This window comes from Selaginella moellendorffii, unplaced genomic scaffold, assembly GCF_000143415.4.
Source record: "Selaginella moellendorffii unplaced genomic scaffold, v1.0 SELMOscaffold_120, whole genome shotgun sequence".
Lineage (NCBI taxonomy): Eukaryota > Viridiplantae > Streptophyta > Lycopodiopsida > Selaginellales > Selaginellaceae > Selaginella > Selaginella moellendorffii.
Genome location: NW_003314381.1, coordinates 45,903 through 64,317, shown reverse-complemented (window position 1 = coordinate 64,317; position 18,415 = coordinate 45,903). Strand labels below are relative to the sequence as shown.

At 48.7% G+C, this 18,415-nt stretch overlaps 7 protein-coding genes and 1 non-coding gene across 9 annotated transcripts; 5 read left to right on the top strand and 3 right to left on the bottom strand.

Annotated features, from left to right (window-relative positions):
- Window positions 1–1,893: 1,893 nt before the first annotated feature.
- On the bottom strand, window positions 1,894–3,740 carry LOC9639620 (oleoyl-acyl carrier protein thioesterase 2, chloroplastic). Its single transcript, XM_024665276.1, has 7 exons — window positions 3,195–3,740; window positions 2,996–3,129; window positions 2,813–2,926; window positions 2,653–2,748; window positions 2,510–2,591; window positions 2,376–2,444; window positions 1,894–2,311 (listed from the first exon to the last, which is right to left on the bottom strand). Exons 1-7 carry the CDS (start codon window positions 3,483–3,485, stop codon window positions 2,090–2,092), a joined length of 1,008 nt encoding a protein of 335 aa, XP_024521044.1. The 5' UTR covers window positions 3,486–3,740; the 3' UTR covers window positions 1,894–2,089.
- A 607-nt stretch (window positions 3,741–4,347) lies between these two features.
- On the top strand, window positions 4,348–5,760 carry LOC112342817 (pentatricopeptide repeat-containing protein At4g02750-like). Its single transcript, XM_024665258.1, has 2 exons — window positions 4,348–4,887; window positions 5,008–5,760. Exons 1-2 carry the CDS (start codon window positions 4,348–4,350, stop codon window positions 5,758–5,760), a joined length of 1,293 nt encoding a protein of 430 aa, XP_024521026.1.
- Window positions 5,761–6,253: 493 nt separating this feature from the next.
- On the top strand, window positions 6,254–8,443 carry LOC9639585 (triacylglycerol lipase 1). Its single transcript, XM_024665274.1, has 9 exons — window positions 6,254–6,690; window positions 6,754–6,858; window positions 6,919–7,059; window positions 7,111–7,221; window positions 7,427–7,567; window positions 7,632–7,672; window positions 7,752–7,834; window positions 7,909–8,004; window positions 8,069–8,443. Exons 1-9 carry the CDS (start codon window positions 6,535–6,537, stop codon window positions 8,368–8,370), a joined length of 1,176 nt encoding a protein of 391 aa, XP_024521042.1. The 5' UTR covers window positions 6,254–6,534; the 3' UTR covers window positions 8,371–8,443.
- A 496-nt stretch (window positions 8,444–8,939) lies between these two features.
- On the bottom strand, window positions 8,940–9,011 carry TRNAD-GUC. Its single transcript has one exon. It is a non-coding gene; the product is annotated as a tRNA-Asp (tRNA).
- On the bottom strand, window positions 8,988–11,156 carry LOC9639619 (triacylglycerol lipase 1). The gene is made up of 8 exons (XM_002991424.2): window positions 10,589–11,156; window positions 10,410–10,508; window positions 10,208–10,348; window positions 9,995–10,108; window positions 9,757–9,941; window positions 9,620–9,699; window positions 9,468–9,563; window positions 8,988–9,399 (listed from the first exon to the last, which is right to left on the bottom strand). The coding sequence occupies exons 1-8, from the start codon at window positions 10,742–10,744 to the stop codon at window positions 9,095–9,097; spliced, it is 1,176 nt and encodes a 391-aa protein (XP_002991470.2). The 5' UTR covers window positions 10,745–11,156; the 3' UTR covers window positions 8,988–9,094.
- A 98-nt stretch (window positions 11,157–11,254) lies between these two features.
- Window positions 11,255–14,761, top strand: LOC9639618 (G-type lectin S-receptor-like serine/threonine-protein kinase SD2-5). Of its 2 annotated transcripts, none has more exons than XM_024665277.1 (2): window positions 11,255–13,979; window positions 14,103–14,761. In XM_024665277.1, the coding sequence occupies exons 1-2, from the start codon at window positions 11,407–11,409 to the stop codon at window positions 14,155–14,157; spliced, it is 2,628 nt and encodes an 875-aa protein (XP_024521045.1). In that variant the 5' UTR covers window positions 11,255–11,406; the 3' UTR covers window positions 14,158–14,761. The 2 variants fall into 2 exon arrangements, with proteins under 2 accessions (XP_024521045.1, XP_024521046.1); XM_024665278.1 differs by having other exon boundaries at window positions 11,258–14,038.
- Window positions 14,762–14,914: 153 nt separating this feature from the next.
- On the top strand, window positions 14,915–16,008 carry LOC112342824 (auxin-binding protein 1-like). The gene is made up of 7 exons (XM_024665294.1): window positions 14,915–15,008; window positions 15,064–15,161; window positions 15,212–15,412; window positions 15,466–15,530; window positions 15,593–15,681; window positions 15,742–15,772; window positions 15,926–16,008. The coding sequence occupies exons 1-7, from the start codon at window positions 14,933–14,935 to the stop codon at window positions 15,951–15,953; spliced, it is 588 nt and encodes a 195-aa protein (XP_024521062.1). The 5' UTR covers window positions 14,915–14,932; the 3' UTR covers window positions 15,954–16,008.
- Window positions 16,009–16,021: 13 nt separating this feature from the next.
- On the top strand, window positions 16,022–16,609 carry LOC9639658 (auxin-binding protein 1). Its single transcript, XM_024665295.1, has 3 exons — window positions 16,022–16,294; window positions 16,351–16,415; window positions 16,470–16,609. Exons 1-3 carry the CDS (start codon window positions 16,046–16,048, stop codon window positions 16,555–16,557), a joined length of 402 nt encoding a protein of 133 aa, XP_024521063.1. The 5' UTR covers window positions 16,022–16,045; the 3' UTR covers window positions 16,558–16,609.
- The last annotated feature ends 1,806 nt before the right edge of the window (window positions 16,610–18,415 follow it).

The following is an 18,415-nucleotide window of genomic DNA, read 5'->3' as shown; positions in this document are numbered from 1 at the left end:
CTATATAGTTTTCAAATGTTACTAGAAAGTGATTATACTGCTATTACTTCATTATTAAAGCGGAAGAACCTAGTTAGTCATATTACTTAGTGGCTTTGAAACTTCAAATATATGGTTTTAATGTTGTTTATCACTCGGGGAGTTTTATAGCTGATGTCGATACCCTTTCTCAAGCTCCTCTTCCTTCTTCGCTCTCTTCTTATGTTTTTGATGAACATGTTATTCTAGCATTTGTGGATTTTCTAGACAAGGATTCTGTGCCATCGGCGGTTGCTGTACTTGATGTTCAGTGTCCACAAGGTGTAAAACAAAGTCTACCTTCTCTTGATGAGGCTCGCGAAGCTCAAAATATTGAGCCATGGATTCGAAAGCTTCGAGATTTGTTTAAGAATTTTGCATCATTTATTGATGATTTGCCATTCTGGCATTTACATTCTCAATATCGCCTTGAGGACAACTTTATTTATTTTTGTGGGGATAGATCTTGATAATCGTTTACGGCTAGTGGTGCCTTCGATCTTTATTCCACGTTTTTTCATGCCTACCATGATTCTCCTATTCTAGGGGGGCATATGGGACATCATTGTGTGATCGAAAAGCTACTCAAATATTTCTATTAGCTAGAGATGCATTATGATGTTAATTGGTATATGTATAATTGCGTTTGGTGCCAAGCTTGTAATACTCCCCCTCGTGTTGCGGAAAGGCGGTTGGAGTAAATTGCAGTTACCTGTCCTTTTGAGTTGATGGCATTTGATTTAATGGGGCATTTTTCATGATTAACTGCTGGCAATGAGTATAATATTATTGCTTCTGACTACTTGACTTGTTGGGTGGAAGTTAGTGATTTTGCTAATGCATCTATAACTGCTGTTAGATACTTCCTCCTCAATAGAGTGGTGTTCCAACATTTCTGTTTGAAGCAGATTTTTTTAAATAATGGTCCTACATTTATGGCTGAGGCATTTCACGTTTTGACGCCTTGGTTGGGGATACGCCACACTTTCACAAGTGCTTATCATCTATAGTTATATAGTTTGGTGGAACGGCTCATTTGGACCTTTAAAAGGATGATCGCGAAGTATGTGAACTTTTAGCATTCGAATTAGGATGGTTATTTGCCATCTCTTCGGTATATGTATGTTATAGAAGTGTAAAGTTTTATTGATGTTTCACCAAACTATTATATGGTCATGATCCAATATTGCCAACGGAGTTGGGTTTACTTTTATAATTGCCGTGGGCAAGTGATGCTAGGTTGTGGGATCAATATTTGACAAGCATCTTGTCAGAACAAAATTTACTAAACACCTTGCCGCATGCAAGTGGGACAATAATGGCACTACAATTCCCATCATCATCCACTTGCAAAGTAGAAAGTGGATGACTTGGTGTTAATTTGTTTTCCCTATTTTACGATATGTGGTTTATCTAAAGGGCTTCTTACTCAGTGGAAAGGACTATATTGAGTGTTGTGGTAAGTTGGACTACAAGTTTATGAGGTTCGGCATGACGTTCAACAAGCAGATCCTCCAAAAATTGTGTATGTGCAGCAGCTAAAATGTTTCGTACAAAGGGATTAAGAATAATTAGCACCATCTATAAATCCACTAATGCCTCCCCCTAATGTTCTGGCCCATTCATGAAAGAACCATGACGGGCTTCCATCATTCTGAGATGAGGGGATGATATAAAGTCTAAGTGTACAATTATGATGTTATAGTATATTATCATAATAGGATTTTGGTAAATGTCAGATTGGTTTCAATCCAAACTACTCACTCTTCTATATAAGTTAGATATATATATTTCTTGTATTCCCTTTCCATATTCCATACACTCACAAAGTGAAATCAATATTCTTTTGAAGAAAATAATTTATAAATGTAAATAAAATAATAAAAATATATATTAAACTTAAGAACTATTGGATACTTGATTTTACTCTTGCTGGTTTAGGATAGTCTTGCACTTGCTAGTATAGCCTGTCTTTCGAATAACCCAAATATCTAGTCTTCAATGAGGATTTTGCTAAAGCCCTGCCTGACCAAAATTCTTCAACTGAACTGAACAAGAATTTATCAATTTTCTAAAAGCTTGGTTTTCTCCACGTTGTTCGACTCCTGCTCACTTCTTTGTCGCTACCAACCAGATATAAGAGGTGCGTGAAAGTGGAGCTTGATTCGTCGTTCTTGTCATCGATCTCGAGGCTGGAACAGGCATTGATCGTGTTTTCTCGTTTGCACTCGCATCTAAACTCGAGTGTCATTGAGTTGAGCTCGTTCTTGGTGTGAACTTCCCGGGGCAAGCTCTGAAAAAGAGAAGATTAGATTAGTTCTGTTGTCTGGAGATTGGATCGAGTGAAATGAACTTGCCTCGAGTATCCAGTTCATGTAAGTTGCGTTGTTTACGTGTTGGTTCATGTCTAAGTCCGCAAGAGAGGGCTGCAAAGAGGAAAACACAATGAATCTAGGGACACAAACTTTTCAAGACGAATTGTGATACTTACTTTTAAGTTCTCTTTGACGTGCTGGTACTCGCTGAGCTTGGAGATTGGCTTCTTGGTGACAGCGTCGTCCACGAAAACCCAACTACAATTAAACAGATCTTATTTATCACGAGATCTCTTCAAAAAATTGTTTTTTTCTTCACCTTGGCGGATGCAAGACGTAAAGGCAAAACTCGTTCCGAACGTCGTCATTGATTCGAGCCAAGCGACGAGTCTGCTCGTTCATCAGAGCGAAAGTGCTGCAAGAAATTGTTTTTTAAAAATCTTTCTGGCTAAGTTTCTTTTAGACTTGAAAGAACTTACCTCGTAGCTCTTGCGATCACTTTTCCGGTTCTCGTGTTTGTCACTCTCCAGTCCCGTCTAGTACCGTTTTTGCCTTGGAACTGGAACCATGAATCAATCTCGATGTTGTCTCCCCTGAACAAGGAAAAAAATCGATCAGCTTTTGAGCACAAAGAGCAGCGGTATTGATCAAAGTTCTAGTACCATTTAGGATACTCCTCGACTTCTATGTGGATCCGTGTGATAACCCATATCAATCCATACTTCCTCATTGACAGAGTGGTCGCGAAGCCGTCCACAGAGAAGCCGTTATTACGAGCGTGATTGCAAGCCACCTCCTGCATAAAAATGCAAAGTGTGATCACCAAGAAACAACGCAACAGGAAAAGAGAACATCACGTACCTGGAGAAGATTAGCAAGAGTTGCAATTGAAATTTTGCGATTTTCTCCCACTTCGTAGCTTCTGATACTGAAACTCTCCACGTTCCTTCGAGGGCAGTAGCTCGAGCGCTCGAGCAGCGAGCCAGAGCCAGGAAATCTCTCGGGAGCCAAGACAGCGTTTCCATTCACCGCACGCGTTGTCGTCCTCCAGGACGTGGGACGAGCTCGCCGAGCGTCGCCAACATCGCCTATCGGCCACGACTGCGTGTTGATTAATCGACCCGAGCTCATTACTGCATCCATCATCGTCATTCTCGAAAGAAACTTCAAGAAAAGAACTCTTCCGAAAGAGAACTGGACTGAAGCTCCTTGAAGAACGAACTCGAGAAGCGCTGTAATGTTGCCAGCAAGTGAGGAACTTGTTCTATATATACGAGTGAAAGTGGCGATGAGTCACAGCGATTGCGCGGAGAAATTCTTGTTTCACCGGCGTACGCTCACCAACAACGCGACTTTAATCGCGAGGGACTGCAGTCAACAAGCGTTAGAACAAAATCCATGGCAACTTTCAACCAATGGGACAGACAAACCCAGAGAATATTTTGCTGGTCAGCGCGGAAGAGTGTTCTAAGTTCCTGTGCTGACGCGAAAGTTTCAACTAAACACCTTTTATTACGAAAAAAAAAAATAAAGAAGCTTTGTCTGGTAAGTAGTTCTTCTCCACGAATCAAGCCAAGTAACAAGCATTACCTCCCGCGAGCAAGCACATCCTTTATGAAAAATTGGAGTGATCCTTGGCGGACCCCCAAAAGATTTGACTTCTCGCTAATCCTCGTGGTGTTCGTGAGCGGCGTGGGGAGGATGCCGCCAGAAATTCACCACCAAGACCGACATCACGCCCATCAATCCGAAAATGGCACCGTTGATGAGCTTGTCGCCCATCCCACCCTTGTGCTCCTCGGCGTAGCTTGACTTGGCGTAAAACCGCGCTTGAGAACCTGCTGTGGATCCAAATCTAGACGCCGATGGCGCCAGCCCGAGCCTGCGGCCGATCCCCAGAAGCGCTGCCATCGATCGATTTTCTGCCGTCTCCAATCCCCTCAAGAACCCTAACCCTAATCTCTTCAGCACCGAGAATATTCACGGGTATCTTTTTTTTTTTGAATTATCAAAGATGGCACGAAACTTGGCTAGGAGTTTCGAGGACAATCTCGCAGCGCTTGTCCAATCTTGTGGGCGCGCGAGAGATCTGGCTGCCCTAAGGCAGATCCACGCATCGATCCGATCGAGCGAAGCAAGCAGCTCTAGATACCTCAGCAATCTCTTGATTGAAACGTATAGCCAGTGTGGCGCGCTCGAGGATGCCTGTGCGACCTTTGCCGCGATCGAATCGCCCAATCTCTTCTCCTGGAACATCATGATCGCGGTGTTTGTTCGCCATGGCTATGTCGACAATGCCAAGCTCTTGTTCGATTCCATGGGCGAGAGGGACGTGATTTCGTGGAATTCGATGCTTCAGGCCTATGGAAACTCCGGGAGATCCACCGAGGCGAAGGAGATCTTCGATTCTATTCCAGAGAAAGACGTTGTTTCATGGAACACTTTGATCGCAGCATTTGCCCGAACAAGGCATTGCGATGGCGCGAATGATCTCTTCCAAAGAATGCCTTTGTGGGATCTTATTTCTTATAACACTCTCTTAGAAGCATATCTAGTAGCGCACAGGAACGATGAGGGTAGCATAATATTCCAGAATATGCCAGAATGGAACATTCGTTCCTACACAACCATACTAGCAGCATATGCCCAAGCTGGGCATTTGGAAGATGTGAAGGTACTGTTTGACGAGATGCCGGTGTACGACGTGGTAGCACAAAACACCATGGTGCAAGTATATACACGGAGCGGCCAGATGGAGGACGCGGAGAGGCTGGTTGCCACCATGGTGGAGAAGAGCTATGCCACTTATAACACCATGGTGGCGGGATATGCCCAGAACGGGGATCTGCTCGGGGCAAAGCGAGCGTTTGATGCCATCCCGGATCGAACCGTCGTCTCGTGGACGGCGATTCTCGCGGCATATTCTCAGTACGGACTGCTGCGCATGGCCCGGCGGCTATTCGGCGCGATGCCTGTCCGGAATGTCGTGTCCTGGGCGGCGATGATCGCCGGCTATGCCCAGTCGGGTCGATTGCTGGCCGCGATCGCGATGTTCCAGGAAATGGCGATGGAGGGAGTGAGACCCAACGAGATTTGCTTCGTGATTCTCCTCTCGGCGTGCAGCCGGACGGGATCGGTCGAGGAGAGCTGGGAATTCGCGGCGTCCATGGCTCGCGACTATGGATTGGAGGCGTCCAGGGAGCACTATGTGTGCTTGATCGATGGATTTGGGAGGGCTGGGAGGATGGCGACCGCGCGGGAGCTCGCGGAGGGGATGCCGGATCAACCCAATGGCGTGGCGTGGGCGGCATTGATGAGCGCAAGCAAGATCCACGAGCCTGGAGGGAAATTTGCGGGCAGGAACGTCATCGAGGCCGACGATCCAGCTTCCTATGTGCTGCTTGCGAGCAGCTACGCATCCTGGTAGCCCCGATTCCTCTTTGGAGACCCATTCCCGCGAGATCAAAGCGCTCAGGGAGGAATCCGGGGAAATAGTTCTTGAATTCCAGCATGGTTCTTGGAATTCCGGTCGTGGGCACACTTTTTGATGCTACTCCGGCCAGGATTCGACGCGGATTGGTATTAAAAAGGCCTGGCAGGACAGAATTCCCTCCCTCCCTCCCCTGCTTCTAGGCTCCATCCCCTGTTTTTAGGGTTCTTCCATCAATGCTCTACCACCTAACGCAGTGCCACAAAGAAAGCGCTGTAGTAATTGGAATGCGATGTGCGAGAGTGCATTGATCCATGGTACTACCACCACCTCAAAGTTTGCTTGTCTTTCCACCAAACTCTTACTCTCCTCGCGCGATCGAGCCCTGATTTGTGGATGCGAGCGAGATTTTCGTTAGTAGAAATTTTTCCTCTCTCTCTCTCTCTCTCTCTCTCTCGCGGAGTTTTTCGCGAGCGAGCGATTTGTTGCGCTGCTAGGGGAAAGCGAGAAAGAGAAACATTCGCGTGTGAGTGTTTGGCTTTCTTTCTTCCTCCCCTGGTGGCACTGGCAGCACTGGCACGGCTTTGTACAATCCAGAGCTTTTCGAGAGATTTTCTCTCGATTCTTTCCTTTCGCTCTGCCAGTAGCGGCGGCATTAATTGATCCAGGGAGGGACCAATCTTCGCCGGAAGAGAGCGAGTTCTCGTGTTTTTCTCTCGAGTGGATTCATTCCGAGGGAGAAAGAAAAGATTCTTTCCCCTGTTCTTCCAGATGAGCTCGCCAATCATCGTGCTGTCAGTCCTCCTCTGCTGCTGGAAGATCCAATTCTCTCGCGCGCTGCCCACATTCCGGGGAGGATTGAATCGCGCAGACGGTCTCTGCGTGAAGCTCGTCCAGCCTTACGGATACCAATGCGAGGAATTGGCTGTAAGAATCCCATTTCTCTCGAGGGTTTCTCTCATCCATGGATCATCGATGGTGGCGATGTAGGTCGAGACGAAGGATGGGTTCCTTCTGGGCGTGCAAAGAGTGTGGAGCGCGAGCTACATTGGCGAGCGAAAGAAGCCAGTGTTCCTCAACCATGGCATTCTCATTGTAAGAACAGAGTTTTTAGGGTTCTTCGTTTTCCCCTTAAATCTCTCCTCCATTTTTTAGGGCGGGGATATTTGGGTGCTCAATGCGCCTCCGGAGTCTCTGGCGTTCATTCTCGCCGACGCTGGTCACGACGTTTGGATCGCCAATGTGAGAACCAGCGAATTCAGCTATGGCCATGTCTCTTACAGCAGATCGGACAGGGTAAGATCATCCAAAGTCTTCCACCGGCATGATCTTCTTCTTCTTTGATAGGAATTTTGGGATTGGAGCGTGGACGAGCTCTCGGCGTATGATCTCCAGGCAATGCTGGAGATGGTTTACGCGAGAACGAACAGCAAGGTCTTGTACGTTGGCTACTCACAGGTATGGGAATTTTTTTCTCAGGATTTTCTAGTTTCTTGAGCTCTATTCGTGCCTTCTTCGATCGAAATGATTTCTTTTCTCTCGTTTTGCTCTTTTCTCTCTCAGGATTTTCTTGAGCTCTGTTCGTGTCTGCTTCGATCGAGCTCAGAGAATTTTAGTCTTTCTTGAGACTTACAGGCTTTTTTTGTTTTTTTCTATTGAGCAGGGAACTCAAGCGGCATTCGCAGCGTTCTCCGAGCACAGGCTCGTTGACATTGTGGAAAAAGCTGTGATGCTTGCTCCAGTTGCTTATGTTGATCACGCAACCTCGCTTCTCACTCTTGGAGCTCAAACTCATCTCGATCTGGTATAGTGTTTTTTCTTCTCTGTTCTTTCACTACTTTTTCTCATGTTCTTCCAATTTTTTGTAGCTCATTGCATCGCTCGGCATCTACGAATTCAGCCTCCGAGCGTACGTGTCCTCTGTGTCTTTTCATGTGTGTCTGGATCTTTCTTACTTTGTCTCTTTTTCTTCTTTTTGTTCTTTCCAGTCAGAACAAACCTGTGACTGAGTACCTTTGCAAGCTCTCGGATGATCCAGAATGCACCGAAAACTTTGTCACGCTTCTCGCAGGTACGTTGTCCGTTCTCTCGATCGATTTCGAATCAAAGGTCGCCATCTTTCACCAAGAACTCTGATTCACGCAGGTCCAAATTGCTGCATCAATGACACACGCCGAGCGTACTACGAAATTTACGAGCCTCAATCAACATCTGCAAAGAACTTTGGCCATCTCGCGCAACGTAAGCCCGCTTTTCTTTCTCTCGCCAACTTCGCTGTGCTCACGAGATTCCTACAAACTTCTAGAGTTCCGAGGCAAGAGCTTCGACAAGTTCGACTATGGATTCTGGCAAAACCTCGTCCGCTACGGCTGGATCTCTCCCCCGACGTACTCGCTTCCCAACATCCCAAGAACAATCCCGTTCCTCTTCTTCTACGCGGCCAAGGACGCTCTCGCCGCTCCACAAAACGTCGCGCAGCTCGTCTCCGAGCTTCAATCCAAGCCCGACCTCGTCTTCCTCCCAGACTACGCGCATCTCGACTTCGTGGTGTCATACAACGCCAAAGATCTCGTCTACCCCAAAGTCGTGGAGTTCTTCAACTCGTAAAGGATTGCTCGATCGATAGCGATTGAGATTACTGTGTAAAGTAAAAGAACACTGAAAAAAAAGTTCTACCGTACACGGGGCTCTCTCCCGCCATTGAACGGGATTCCTGGAGAACAAGCAAAGCAAACACCGATCGATCGATCACACGATTGAGTCATCTCTCTCTCACCTGCGCAGGTGTATTCCAATCCGACCTCTCGCCCGCATTTGAGCGGCAGCTCCACGGCTCGCCGCACATCCACGCCTCGCGCAGCGGCGTCTCGCCCGATCGCTGCGGAGCACAGGCAATTGAGGCTTATCACTTGGATGAGATTGCAGCAATCGCTGGTTGGATCAACCCGCTTGGTCACAGCTGGAACGCAGCTCCAGATGTCTGTGAGCCGGCAGTCACCGCAGGCTTTGGATACCAACACCAGCGAGAAAACCATCAAAATCCCAGCTCTCGCCATCGCCATCCTCGCAATCCAAGTCCTCGCAATCGAGAAAAGAGTGTGAAGAACATTCTTATTCTTGTTCCATTGCGATCACCCATCTCTCGTGAAAGGAAAAACATCGCTCCGCCCAAAAGCAGCCGATGCCGGGGATCGAACCCGGGTCGTCCGCGTGACAGGCGGAAATACTCACCACTATACTACATCGACATTATTATGATAAGCGTCTTAAGCAGCAAGTTGACTAATACAGTCAACACTCTAGTCAACAAGTCCACGTCCTGGTCAACCCTTCACGATTCCAAGAAGTTGACGATGCCCTCGTAGACGTCTTTGCTCGCGTTTGTCCCAAGAACAAAGTCAAAGTGGGCGTAGTGTGGCAAGAAGAGGACCTTTTCTGGAGTTTGTTTGAGCTCGCCCAAGAGCCTGTGGACGTCGTCTGGATCGGCCAGAGCATCTTTCCCGCCGTGGATGAGCATCATCGGGATCTCCGTGGGAATTCTCGAGGGCACGTACTCTGGCACTCCTTTCGTGCCATAGCGCTCCTGGTTCTCCTTCTCGCCATAGTCGAATTTGGTGAAGCTTTTCTTTTGGAACACTGGAGGAGCAAACGATCGACCAGCATTACACTGTTTTCTAGAAAAAATGAGTTTTTTTTTGGCTTACGCTGTCCCAGATGGTTCCAATTCTTGACAGAGGTCGACTGGAGCTCGTATTTGTTTATAAATTCCATCCTCGTGTCGTCAACGCAGCAATTGGGGCCTTTGAGAGATCCAAGCTTTATTTTTTTAAGAAACAAAAACATGCTCTCCACAGACCTGTTATCAGTGATAGAATGTCACTCTCGCAAATGTTGACCGTGACGCACAGAGTTTCCAGGATCTTTGCTCCAGACGTCCTGTAAGTCGGAGACCCCAGCTAGTGAAAATAGAGAATTTTAGCTCGAGTTGCTTACGATCTGGGATTGAATTCGTAGATGTTGAGGCCGACGAGAACTAGACCAAGATTAAACCTGGTAGCTATGAGAGCAATTGGACTGGTTGTGTGCGAGACATAAGCCACAGGAGCTATCATCACTGCCTTGGAGATTTGATCCACCAATTTGCCCTCGGAGAATGCTCCCAACAACGCTTGAGAAGACTGAAATCCAGCCAGATCTCACGAAACAATCACCCTTGAAAAAAGAAACTTACCTGGGAATACGCAACAAAGTCAACTTTTTGCGTCGCACTTTTGGCAGTAACTTGCTCCACCACTGCTGGGAGATCGTAATTCACGAGCTCGTCCAAGCTCCAGTCCCAATACATCTGTGGAAAAAGAAGAATTGCTTTTCAGGAAGCCAGTAAAAAGGAAGAACGCAAAGGCTATGGCATAGAAAGAGCATATAAGAAAAGATTTCCAGGAACCTTGTCATCTTTGCTGAGCGAAACATGGCCGTAGCTATACGTGCTCGTTCTCGTGTTTGGGATCCAGACTTCGTGCCCTCGATTCGCAAGCATGAGCGCCAAAGATTGTCTCGGAGGATTCAGCAGCCAGATATCTCCACCCTACAATGCTTCGATCCAGAAACTTAGCGACGAAACAAGAACCTCTCCTGGAAGAACTTACATTGTCAATGCCGTGGTAGAGGATAACTGTGCGACCACTCTTCTGTATCTTGCGATAAACTCTTTGCAGTCCCAGAAGGTATCCGTCCTGAGTTTGGATCTGGAAGAAGAAGAGTCACAACACACAGGAGTGAGAGATGTGAGAAATGAAAGGAAAGTTTCCATTCCAATCAAACTTACCATGAACTCCTCGCAGTGGAAACCGTGAGGAGCGACGAGCTCCTTGCAAATTCCATCGCTGCGGGTGACTGCTTGCATTCCCTTCGCTGACGCTCCTGGAGAGCCAGCGAATGTGAGAGCGTAGCAACCGGCCAGCAAAACGAGAAGCAGCGTCATTGAATCTTAGGGAGGCCCTGGAGCAGAATGAATGCTCCAACTCTTCCTCTCAAATCTAGCAAGCCACTGCTAGAGAAGAAGAGGCCCAGAACGAAAGGGATCCCCCTCCAGTCTCAAGCGCAAAGTAAATTCCTTGCAAATCCCCGGCAGCGGCATTAAATCGCCACAAGAAAACACCCATTCTCTTCCCGCCTTCCAGCAATGTGAAGAAAACCATCGCCCAGCAGCGCCTGGCAGCGATCACTGGACCGGTCACGCTCCTCGCAGATCTTTCTTTTTTCTTTCTTGCTGGAAGTACTGTGCGCCACAATCAATGGGCGGATGAATGAGCCGGCCAATGTAGGTAAAACTGCGTGATTTTCCCTCTGGGAAGCGTCAAGATCAGCACACTGACCGCTGGAAATGCAGCACCGCACCCCTGTTTGGCGCATAAAACCTAAACGAGGGCATTGATTATTCCCAGAATCGCCAGTTTGGATCCAACGGTGCATGTTTGCCACGACGAAAGATCCAACGGTGACAGCACTTTTATTATTTGATCCACCAGATTAGATCCAACGGTGGAAAAGTCTGGATCGACGGTGGAGATTGTCTACTTTACGTGGCGGAATGTCCACCAGTTCAAATCCTCTCGCTAGGGAGCTAGCGGAGCCCATGAGAAGATGATAATGCTACTTCTATGGCGCCTCCTTGCGATCGTCGCGACGACGGGATTCTCGCAGGCCGTGAAGTATGATCTCGCGCCAGGGCAGCGCATCAACAATGTAGCGAATCTCACCGAGGTTTCGATCGCGAGCGGGCCAGGGAAGTATCGGATCCTCGGCAATGGCAGCGTGGATTTCGTGAGCGACAACGGGACGTTTGCGCTCGCGTTCTTCGACCCCAATGCCACCGGCGATTTCTTCCTGTGCGTGATGATGCAGGGGCGAGCCAGCGGCAAGGAGCGCGCGGCGGTGCCGGTGTGGATCGCGAACAGGACCGGCTCCACCGGCGATGGATCGAGCCTTATGCTCACGGGGACGCACAAGAAGTTCATCCTTCTCAACTCTCAAGGATCGCTCACTTGGAAGCTGGATGTGACCGGCATCGCAGGGATCGAGCTCGAGGAATCGGGAAATCTCGCCTTCTTCGACGAGAGCGGCGCTAGGATATGGCAGAGCTTCGATTCCCCCGGCGACACGATGCTGCCCGGGCAAGCGCTCAAATCCGGGATGAGCCTCACGAGCTCGGCCAGGAATGGTAGCGCGGCGACGCAGTTCTCGCAGGGATTCTTCGCGGCGGCGGTCTCACAAGAAACCCTCACGCTCTCGCTGCGATCCCAGCCATACAATCTCTGGAGGCTGGAAGGATTATCATCGTCATGCCCGGCGGCTCTTGGCTTCTCCGGGAACAATCTCATTCTCGGCCACAATTCTTGCGGCGCCGGGAAATCTCTCGAGATCTTGGCTTCCAGGAGAAGCGATCCTCTCGTTCTTCCGTTTGTTAGGCTGGATCCAAACGGCGACCTTGTCGTCTATGGCCTGGATCGATCCTCCTCGGACTGGCTACCCGACTCGCGATTCTCGGGCGATGATCCGTGCAAGCTGCCGCTGGCTTGCGGCCCCTATGGGATCTGCGAGGCCGGAGGGAAATGCCGATGCGTGGAGATCCACAGCAAGGGGAACGAGAGCTTTGGCGGGAATGCTAGCAGCGGCGGTGCTTGCTCGGCCCCAAGCACAGGTATCCCCCAGCCGATGGTCTGCGAGAACGAGATCTACAATCACCACTTCCTCAACGCTACCGGGATCCGCTACTTCTCCACCGGATTCGTGGCGCCCAGCAAGCGATCCTCGCTCCAGGAGTGCTCCACCGATTGCCTCTCCAATTGCCAGTGCATGGCGCTCTTCTACAACGATCGATCCCGCGAGTGCTTCTTCGTGGGCGATGCGCTGATCGGGAGCATGGCCGAGGATCCGGCAGTGGACGCTTTCATCAAGTTCCAGAACGCCAAGCTCTTGATGGGTCCGATCTCCGTGGCCGCGCCGGAGGAGGGCGGTGGATCCAAGAACAGGGTCGTCGAGATTGTGGCGGGCATCGCCGCCGCCGCGATCGTCCTGGCAGCGGTGCTGGCGGTCCTGGTGTGGAGGAATCGCCGCAAGAACAAGGCCGACAGCGACATAAACGCGGTGCTCTCGAGCGTCCGCGGGCTGCCCCAGCGATTCTCCTACTCGGCGCTCGAGTCCGCGACAAAGGGATTCTCCCGCAAGCTTGGAGCTGGGGGATTCGGATCGGTGTACGAGGGATTCCTGGGCGATGGGCGGCACGTCGCGGTGAAGAAGCTCGAGGGCACTGGCACGCAGGGCGCGCGGCAATTCATCGCCGAGGTCGCGACGATCGGGAGCATCAATCACATGAACGTCGTCCGGCTGTGCGGATTTTGCCTCGAGGATTCGCAGCGCATGCTCGTCTACGAATTCATGCCCAATGGATCGCTGGATCGGTGGCTGTTTGGCGGCGGCGGTAGCAGCGGCGGTAGTGGCGGTGGCGGTGGCGGCGGCGGTGGCGGCGCGGAGGGAATTGGGGATGGGAATCGATCCCCGGAGCTCCGAACGCTCGGCTGGGATCGCCGGATCGAGATCGCTCTGGGCACGGCACGTGGCCTGGCCTATCTCCACGAGGAGTGTAGCGAGCCTATTATCCACCTGGACGTGAAGCCCCAGAATATCCTACTCGACGATCGCTTCGTGGCAAAGGTGGCGGATTTCGGAATGTCCAAGCAATTGGACGACCACGATGTGAGCCAGGTCATCACGTGTGTGCGAGGGACGCCTGGATATTTGGCCCCGGAATGGCTGCTCCATTCCATCGCCACCAAGAAATGCGACGTCTACAGCTTCGGCATGGTTCTTCTCGAGATCATTGGCGGGCGGAAGAACTTGGAGGTGTCGAGGATGAACATCGATCTGGCGTGGTACTTCCCGGCGTGGGTGGTGAACGAGGTCCGGCTGGGGAATTTGATGGGCGTGGTGGATCCCAAAGTCCGGAGCTCCGCGAGCGAGAAGGTGGCGACGCGGCTCGTCCACATCGCGCTGTGGTGCATCCAGGAGAACGCCGGATCCCGGCCGGCGATGGACGAGGTCGTGCGGATGATCGAGGGGAAGCGCGAGGTGGAGGAGCCGCCGATGACGTTCCACTTCTCGGTGCAGACGGAGGCGATCGTGGACATCACCGCGTCGCGGGAGAGCGTCTCGATGGCGTACGTGACTCCCCCGAGCTTCAGCTATTCCAGCTTGATCAGATAGAAGCGAGGGAGTAGTGCGTGATTTTTCTTGGGTTTTCAAAGCACTGATTCTTCTAGTTTGTCTCTTTGGTTTTTCAGGACTAGTGTTGAGAGATGGATGGTCACTGCCGGAAGCTTCCGCTCCTCCAGTTGATCCTCTTGAGACAAAAGCAGCGAAACTGTTTTCTGGGAAACCCGTGTCAGCTGAGAATGAAGTTCGTTATGGTCGTTGGTTGGATCGATCCAACTTCACGGTTTGTTTATGAACGATCGACTCTGGCAAGCGGCCGAGAGAATTGTGCGAGCCAAGCATGATCCACGACCGGGTTGTCAGCTGACACGATTTCAAGGCTGGTGGGTCTCTCGCGCTTGGCTTGCATCAAATGCGAAAACTTTCCCTGGCGAGAGAGTTTTAAGCTGACAAGAGCTTGTATTCTTCGCCAGCGCCAACAGAAATTCTCACCGCCAGCATCAGCGCACTAAATCCTCCATGCTGATCATCCGTGTTTTCGCAGCTAAAATTCTCGCGTCTCGTCAACTTCCAGAGAGTTTCTTGCTGCCATATCTCGATCTGGTCAAGCTAAAGCGGAGGCTTGATTTTGATGGATCACTGGCACATTGCTCGTGATTCCACGGGACGCTTGAATGCTACGGTAGCTTTCGTGATTCATCAAAAAAAGATGATTCAGATGTGGAGTGGAGCCAGTGGCATCTGCAGTGGGTTGACGGACTTCTTTAATTTTCAGATTTTTGTTTTCTCTGTGACTTTGTAAGGGCGAAATTTAAGTTTGTGACAGCGGCTCCGCGAAAAAGATAAAAGATCGACGGAACATTCTATGAATTTCTTATCATAATATGGTTAACTTTAATAGCATGTATTCACTTTAGTTACAAACAAAAAGTGTTGAGTTTTATTTCTGTTTTAGGGTATGTGGGTTCGGATGGAGAGTGTTTTGGTTTGGATGCTTCTCTTCGTTACGCTTTTTTCAAGACCCTCTTCTTCAGGTATTTCATTTCAGAACTCTTGGTTTGCTTTCTCTCTTATTTTTCTCTCTTCCAGTTGTTAGGAACCTCTCTGATATTTCCGAAGGAAATTACGGCCTTTCTGGAATTTCCCACATCACTGTGGCCGGAGCGGTTCACCACGGCATGAAAGAGGTCCTGAAAAACCACACAATAGCTCACATTTTCATCTTCTTTCCTATCAGATAGAAGTTTGGCTCCAGACTTTTGCTCCAGGATCTGGCACTCCAATTCACCGCCACGACTGCGAAGAAGTCCTCTTGGTGCTCAGAGGGACCGGAACTTTGCTCTTGGCAGAACCAGGATTGGAGCATCCGGGTGAAACCACCCAGTTCCAGTTCTCACAAAACAGCACCATAGCGGTTCCTCGAAATGCAGTCCACCAGGTCTGTGTAATGGGAAAATCACCATTCGATTCAGCATGCATTCCTATGCACAGATTATCAACACAGGGGACGAGGATGTGCAGCTTTCGGCGGTAATGTCAAGACCTCCTGTTAGAGTGTAAGTTGGATATTTCAATTGCATCAAGAAAGTAGCACAACAAATCTGTTGCTCCGCTCCAGGTTTGTTTATCAGAGCTTCTCTATACCACATGCTGAGGCTGTTCATTTTCCTGTACCCTGGGATATGCAATGCTTTGCTGCTGGTCAAGGTGAACAAAATAGCTGCAAATAACTTAGACTGTATTGTGCACATTTTATGTATTTTGAAGGTTATTTTGGAGCATTATATTTGCATAAAAGGTCGAAAATCTTAAACCCCGGTTATGAAAGAATCTAGTTAGGGCTTCTTCGATGAGGAGCGTCTTGCTGGTTTGGGTGCTGGCCTTTGCGGCGCTCTCAAGAGCTTCAGGTATCTCTAGCAGTGATTTACAAAAAGCTTGTGTTTTGTTTCAGGGATTTTAGTAGTCAGGAACCTCTCTGATATTCCGCAAGACAGCTATGGTCGTCCGGGATTGTCTCACATGACTGTAGCTGGGGCTGTTCATCACGGCATGAAAGAGGTCTCGGATTTTTATGCTCCTGGTTCGCAGCATTCTTTTCGTTCCCTTCTGTGAACACCAGTTGGAGGTTTGGCTGCAAACTTTTGCTCCTGGATCTGGCACCCCAATTCACCGTCATGACTGTGAAGAGATATTTTTGGTGCTCAAGGGGAAAGGGACTTTGTTTCTGGCAGAACCGGGATTGGAGTATCCTGGTGAAGTCGTCCAGTTCCATATCTCTGGAAACAGCACTATGACAATTCCTGTAAATTCAGTTCACCAGGTTTGTGAGCACCCAAAAATCTTTTCCTTTGGCTCAGTCGTCTTTCAAATGCACAGATAATCAATACAAGCAATGAGGATTTACAGTTCTATGTGATAATTTCAAGACCACCTATACGAGTGTAACTTCATGTGGACAGTTACTTGTGACCTACTAACAAGCTTAATCTTGACAGGTTTGTGTACCGCAGCTTTTTGGTACCACATACTGAGGCTGTGACACATTTTCCTTACCCTTGGGACTTAAAAACGTTAACTTCCTAAGCTGTTTTTCTTCAGAATTTATAGAAATACAAAATCTAACATGTTTTAGTCCTGTGAATAATAATTAACTGGCCCATATATTTAATAAAATTTCTATAATTTCCAAAATTAATATTACTTTGTGAGTGCATGGAATATGGAAAGCATATCAATTAGCCCAAAAACCCTAATTTATATACAAGAGTGAGCGGTTCGGATTAAAACCAATCCGACAGCTACCAAAATCCCACTATGCTAATATTAGTATACGGCATTGTAGCCATATACTTGGCCCTCACATCATCCCCTCCTCTCGGAATAATGGAAGACCATTAGGGTTCTCTTGTAAACGAGTCAGCATCTGAAGGAACATTAGGAGGAGGCATCAGCGGATCTGTAGATGGTATTAATTGCTCTTGATCCCTTTGTATGAAGCATTTCAACCGCTGCACATGCACAATCTCTGGAGGATTGGCCTGTTGGACGTCATGCCAAACCTTATAAACTTGTGGTCCAATTTGCCGCAACACCTGATACGGTCCTTTCCACTGTGCAAGAAGCCCCTTAGATAAACCACGTACCGTAAGAACTAACACCAAATCATCCACTTTGTACTCTGCAGGTGGACGATGATGGGAGTTGTAGCACCGTTGTTGTCCCACTTGTATGTGGCCTAAGTGTTCGGCAGACTCTGCTTAGACAAGTGGAAGAATGCTTGTCAAATATTGATCCCATGACCTAGCATCTACAGCTCGTGGCAATCGCAAAGGTAAACCGAACTCCGTTGGTAATATTGGATCATGACCATATAAGAGTTTATATGGTGAAGCACCAACAGAACTCTGCACCCTAGTGACATATGCATACCGAAGAGACGGCAAATAACCATCCCAATCCGAATGCCAAAAGTTCACATACTTCGCAATCATCCCCTTGAACGTCTGAATGAGCCGTTCCACCAGACCGTCTGATTGTGGATGATAAGCACTCGTAAAAGTGTGGCGAATCCCCAATTGAGACGTCAAAACATGAAATGCCTCAGCCATAAATGCGGGACTATTATCCGAAAGAATCCGCTCTGGACAAGAATGCTGGAACGCCACTCGATTGAGGAGGAAGTATCCAACAGCAGTTGCAAAGGCGCTAGCAAGAGCACTAGCTTCCACCCAACGAGTCAAATAGTCAGAAGCAATAATAACATACTCATTGCCAGCAGTCGATCGTGGAAAAGATCAAATGCCACCAACTCAAACGGACGGGAAACTGCAATGGATTCCAACCGTCCTTCTGCAGCCCAAGGGGGAGTATTACGAGCTTGGCACCAAACGCAGCTACGCACATACCGGATAATATCACGTTGCATCTCCAGCCAATAGAAAGACCTGCATAGCTTCTTGATTATACGATGATGTCCCATATGCCCACCTAGAACAGGAGAATCATGGTAGGCATGGAGAAATCGCGGAATAAAGATAGAAGGTACCACCAGCCGTAAATGATCATCAGGATCTGTCCCCACAAAATAAAGAAGGCCATCTTCAAGACGACATTGAGAATGTAAATGCCAGAAAGGCAAGTCATCAGCAAGTGATGCAGGATTCTCAAACCCATCTCGAAGCCTTCGAATCCATGGCTCAATCTTTTGAGCCTCGCGAACCTCATCAAGCGAAGGTAGATCTTGCTCTGCACCTTGTGGACACTGAACATCAAGTACAGCAACTGCCGACGGCACAGAATCCTCGTCTAGAAAATCCATAAATGCTGGAACGACAGGCTCCTCAAAAACATAAAAAGAGAGTGAAGAAGGAAGAGGAGCTCGAGAAAGGGCATTAGCATCAGCCACAGAACTCCCTAGGCGGTGAACAACATCAAAATCATA

Excerpts from the sequence above, each read along its gene's own strand:
- LOC9639619 (XM_002991424.2), bottom strand. The coding sequence starts at position 10,744 with ATGACGCTGCTTCTCGTTTTGCTGGCCGGTTGCTACGCTCTCACATTC. Across the intron at positions 10,349-10,409 it reads TCTACCACGGCATTGACAAT|GGTGGAGATATCTGGCTGCT; the intron begins GTAAGTTCTTCC and ends GAAGCATTGTAG. Across the intron at positions 9,942-9,994 it reads ACTTTGTTGCGTATTCCCAG|TCTTCTCAAGCGTTGTTGGG; the intron begins GTAAGTTTCTTT and ends GCTGGATTTCAG.
- LOC9639618 (XM_024665277.1), top strand. The coding sequence starts at position 11,407 with ATGATAATGCTACTTCTATGGCGCCTCCTTGCGATCGTCGCGACGACG. Across the intron at positions 13,980-14,102 it reads CGGGAGAGCGTCTCGATGGC|GACTAGTGTTGAGAGATGGA; the intron begins GTACGTGACTCC and ends TTGGTTTTTCAG.
- LOC112342817 (XM_024665258.1), top strand. The coding sequence starts at position 4,348 with ATGGCACGAAACTTGGCTAGGAGTTTCGAGGACAATCTCGCAGCGCTT. Across the intron at positions 4,888-5,007 it reads CTCTCTTAGAAGCATATCTA|GTACTGTTTGACGAGATGCC; the intron begins GTAGCGCACAGG and ends GAAGATGTGAAG.
- LOC9639585 (XM_024665274.1), top strand. The coding sequence starts at position 6,535 with ATGAGCTCGCCAATCATCGTGCTGTCAGTCCTCCTCTGCTGCTGGAAG. Across the intron at positions 7,060-7,110 it reads CTTACAGCAGATCGGACAGG|GAATTTTGGGATTGGAGCGT; the intron begins GTAAGATCATCC and ends CTTCTTTGATAG. Across the intron at positions 7,835-7,908 it reads CTTTGTCACGCTTCTCGCAG|GTCCAAATTGCTGCATCAAT; the intron begins GTACGTTGTCCG and ends TGATTCACGCAG.
- LOC9639658 (XM_024665295.1), top strand. The coding sequence starts at position 16,046 with ATGCTCCTGGTTCGCAGCATTCTTTTCGTTCCCTTCTGTGAACACCAG. Across the intron at positions 16,295-16,350 it reads CTGTAAATTCAGTTCACCAG|ATAATCAATACAAGCAATGA; the intron begins GTTTGTGAGCAC and ends TCAAATGCACAG. Across the intron at positions 16,416-16,469 it reads TCAAGACCACCTATACGAGT|GTTTGTGTACCGCAGCTTTT; the intron begins GTAACTTCATGT and ends TAATCTTGACAG.
- LOC9639620 (XM_024665276.1), bottom strand. The coding sequence starts at position 3,485 with ATGACGATGATGGATGCAGTAATGAGCTCGGGTCGATTAATCAACACG. Across the intron at positions 3,130-3,194 it reads CTCTTGCTAATCTTCTCCAG|GAGGTGGCTTGCAATCACGC; the intron begins GTACGTGATGTT and ends ATTTTTATGCAG. Across the intron at positions 2,749-2,812 it reads GTGATCGCAAGAGCTACGAG|CACTTTCGCTCTGATGAACG; the intron begins GTAAGTTCTTTC and ends AATTTCTTGCAG.
- LOC112342824 (XM_024665294.1), top strand. The coding sequence starts at position 14,933 with ATGTGGGTTCGGATGGAGAGTGTTTTGGTTTGGATGCTTCTCTTCGTT. Across the intron at positions 15,162-15,211 it reads TTCACCACGGCATGAAAGAG|ATAGAAGTTTGGCTCCAGAC; the intron begins GTCCTGAAAAAC and ends CTTTCCTATCAG. Across the intron at positions 15,682-15,741 it reads ATGCTTTGCTGCTGGTCAAG|GTTATTTTGGAGCATTATAT; the intron begins GTGAACAAAATA and ends TGTATTTTGAAG.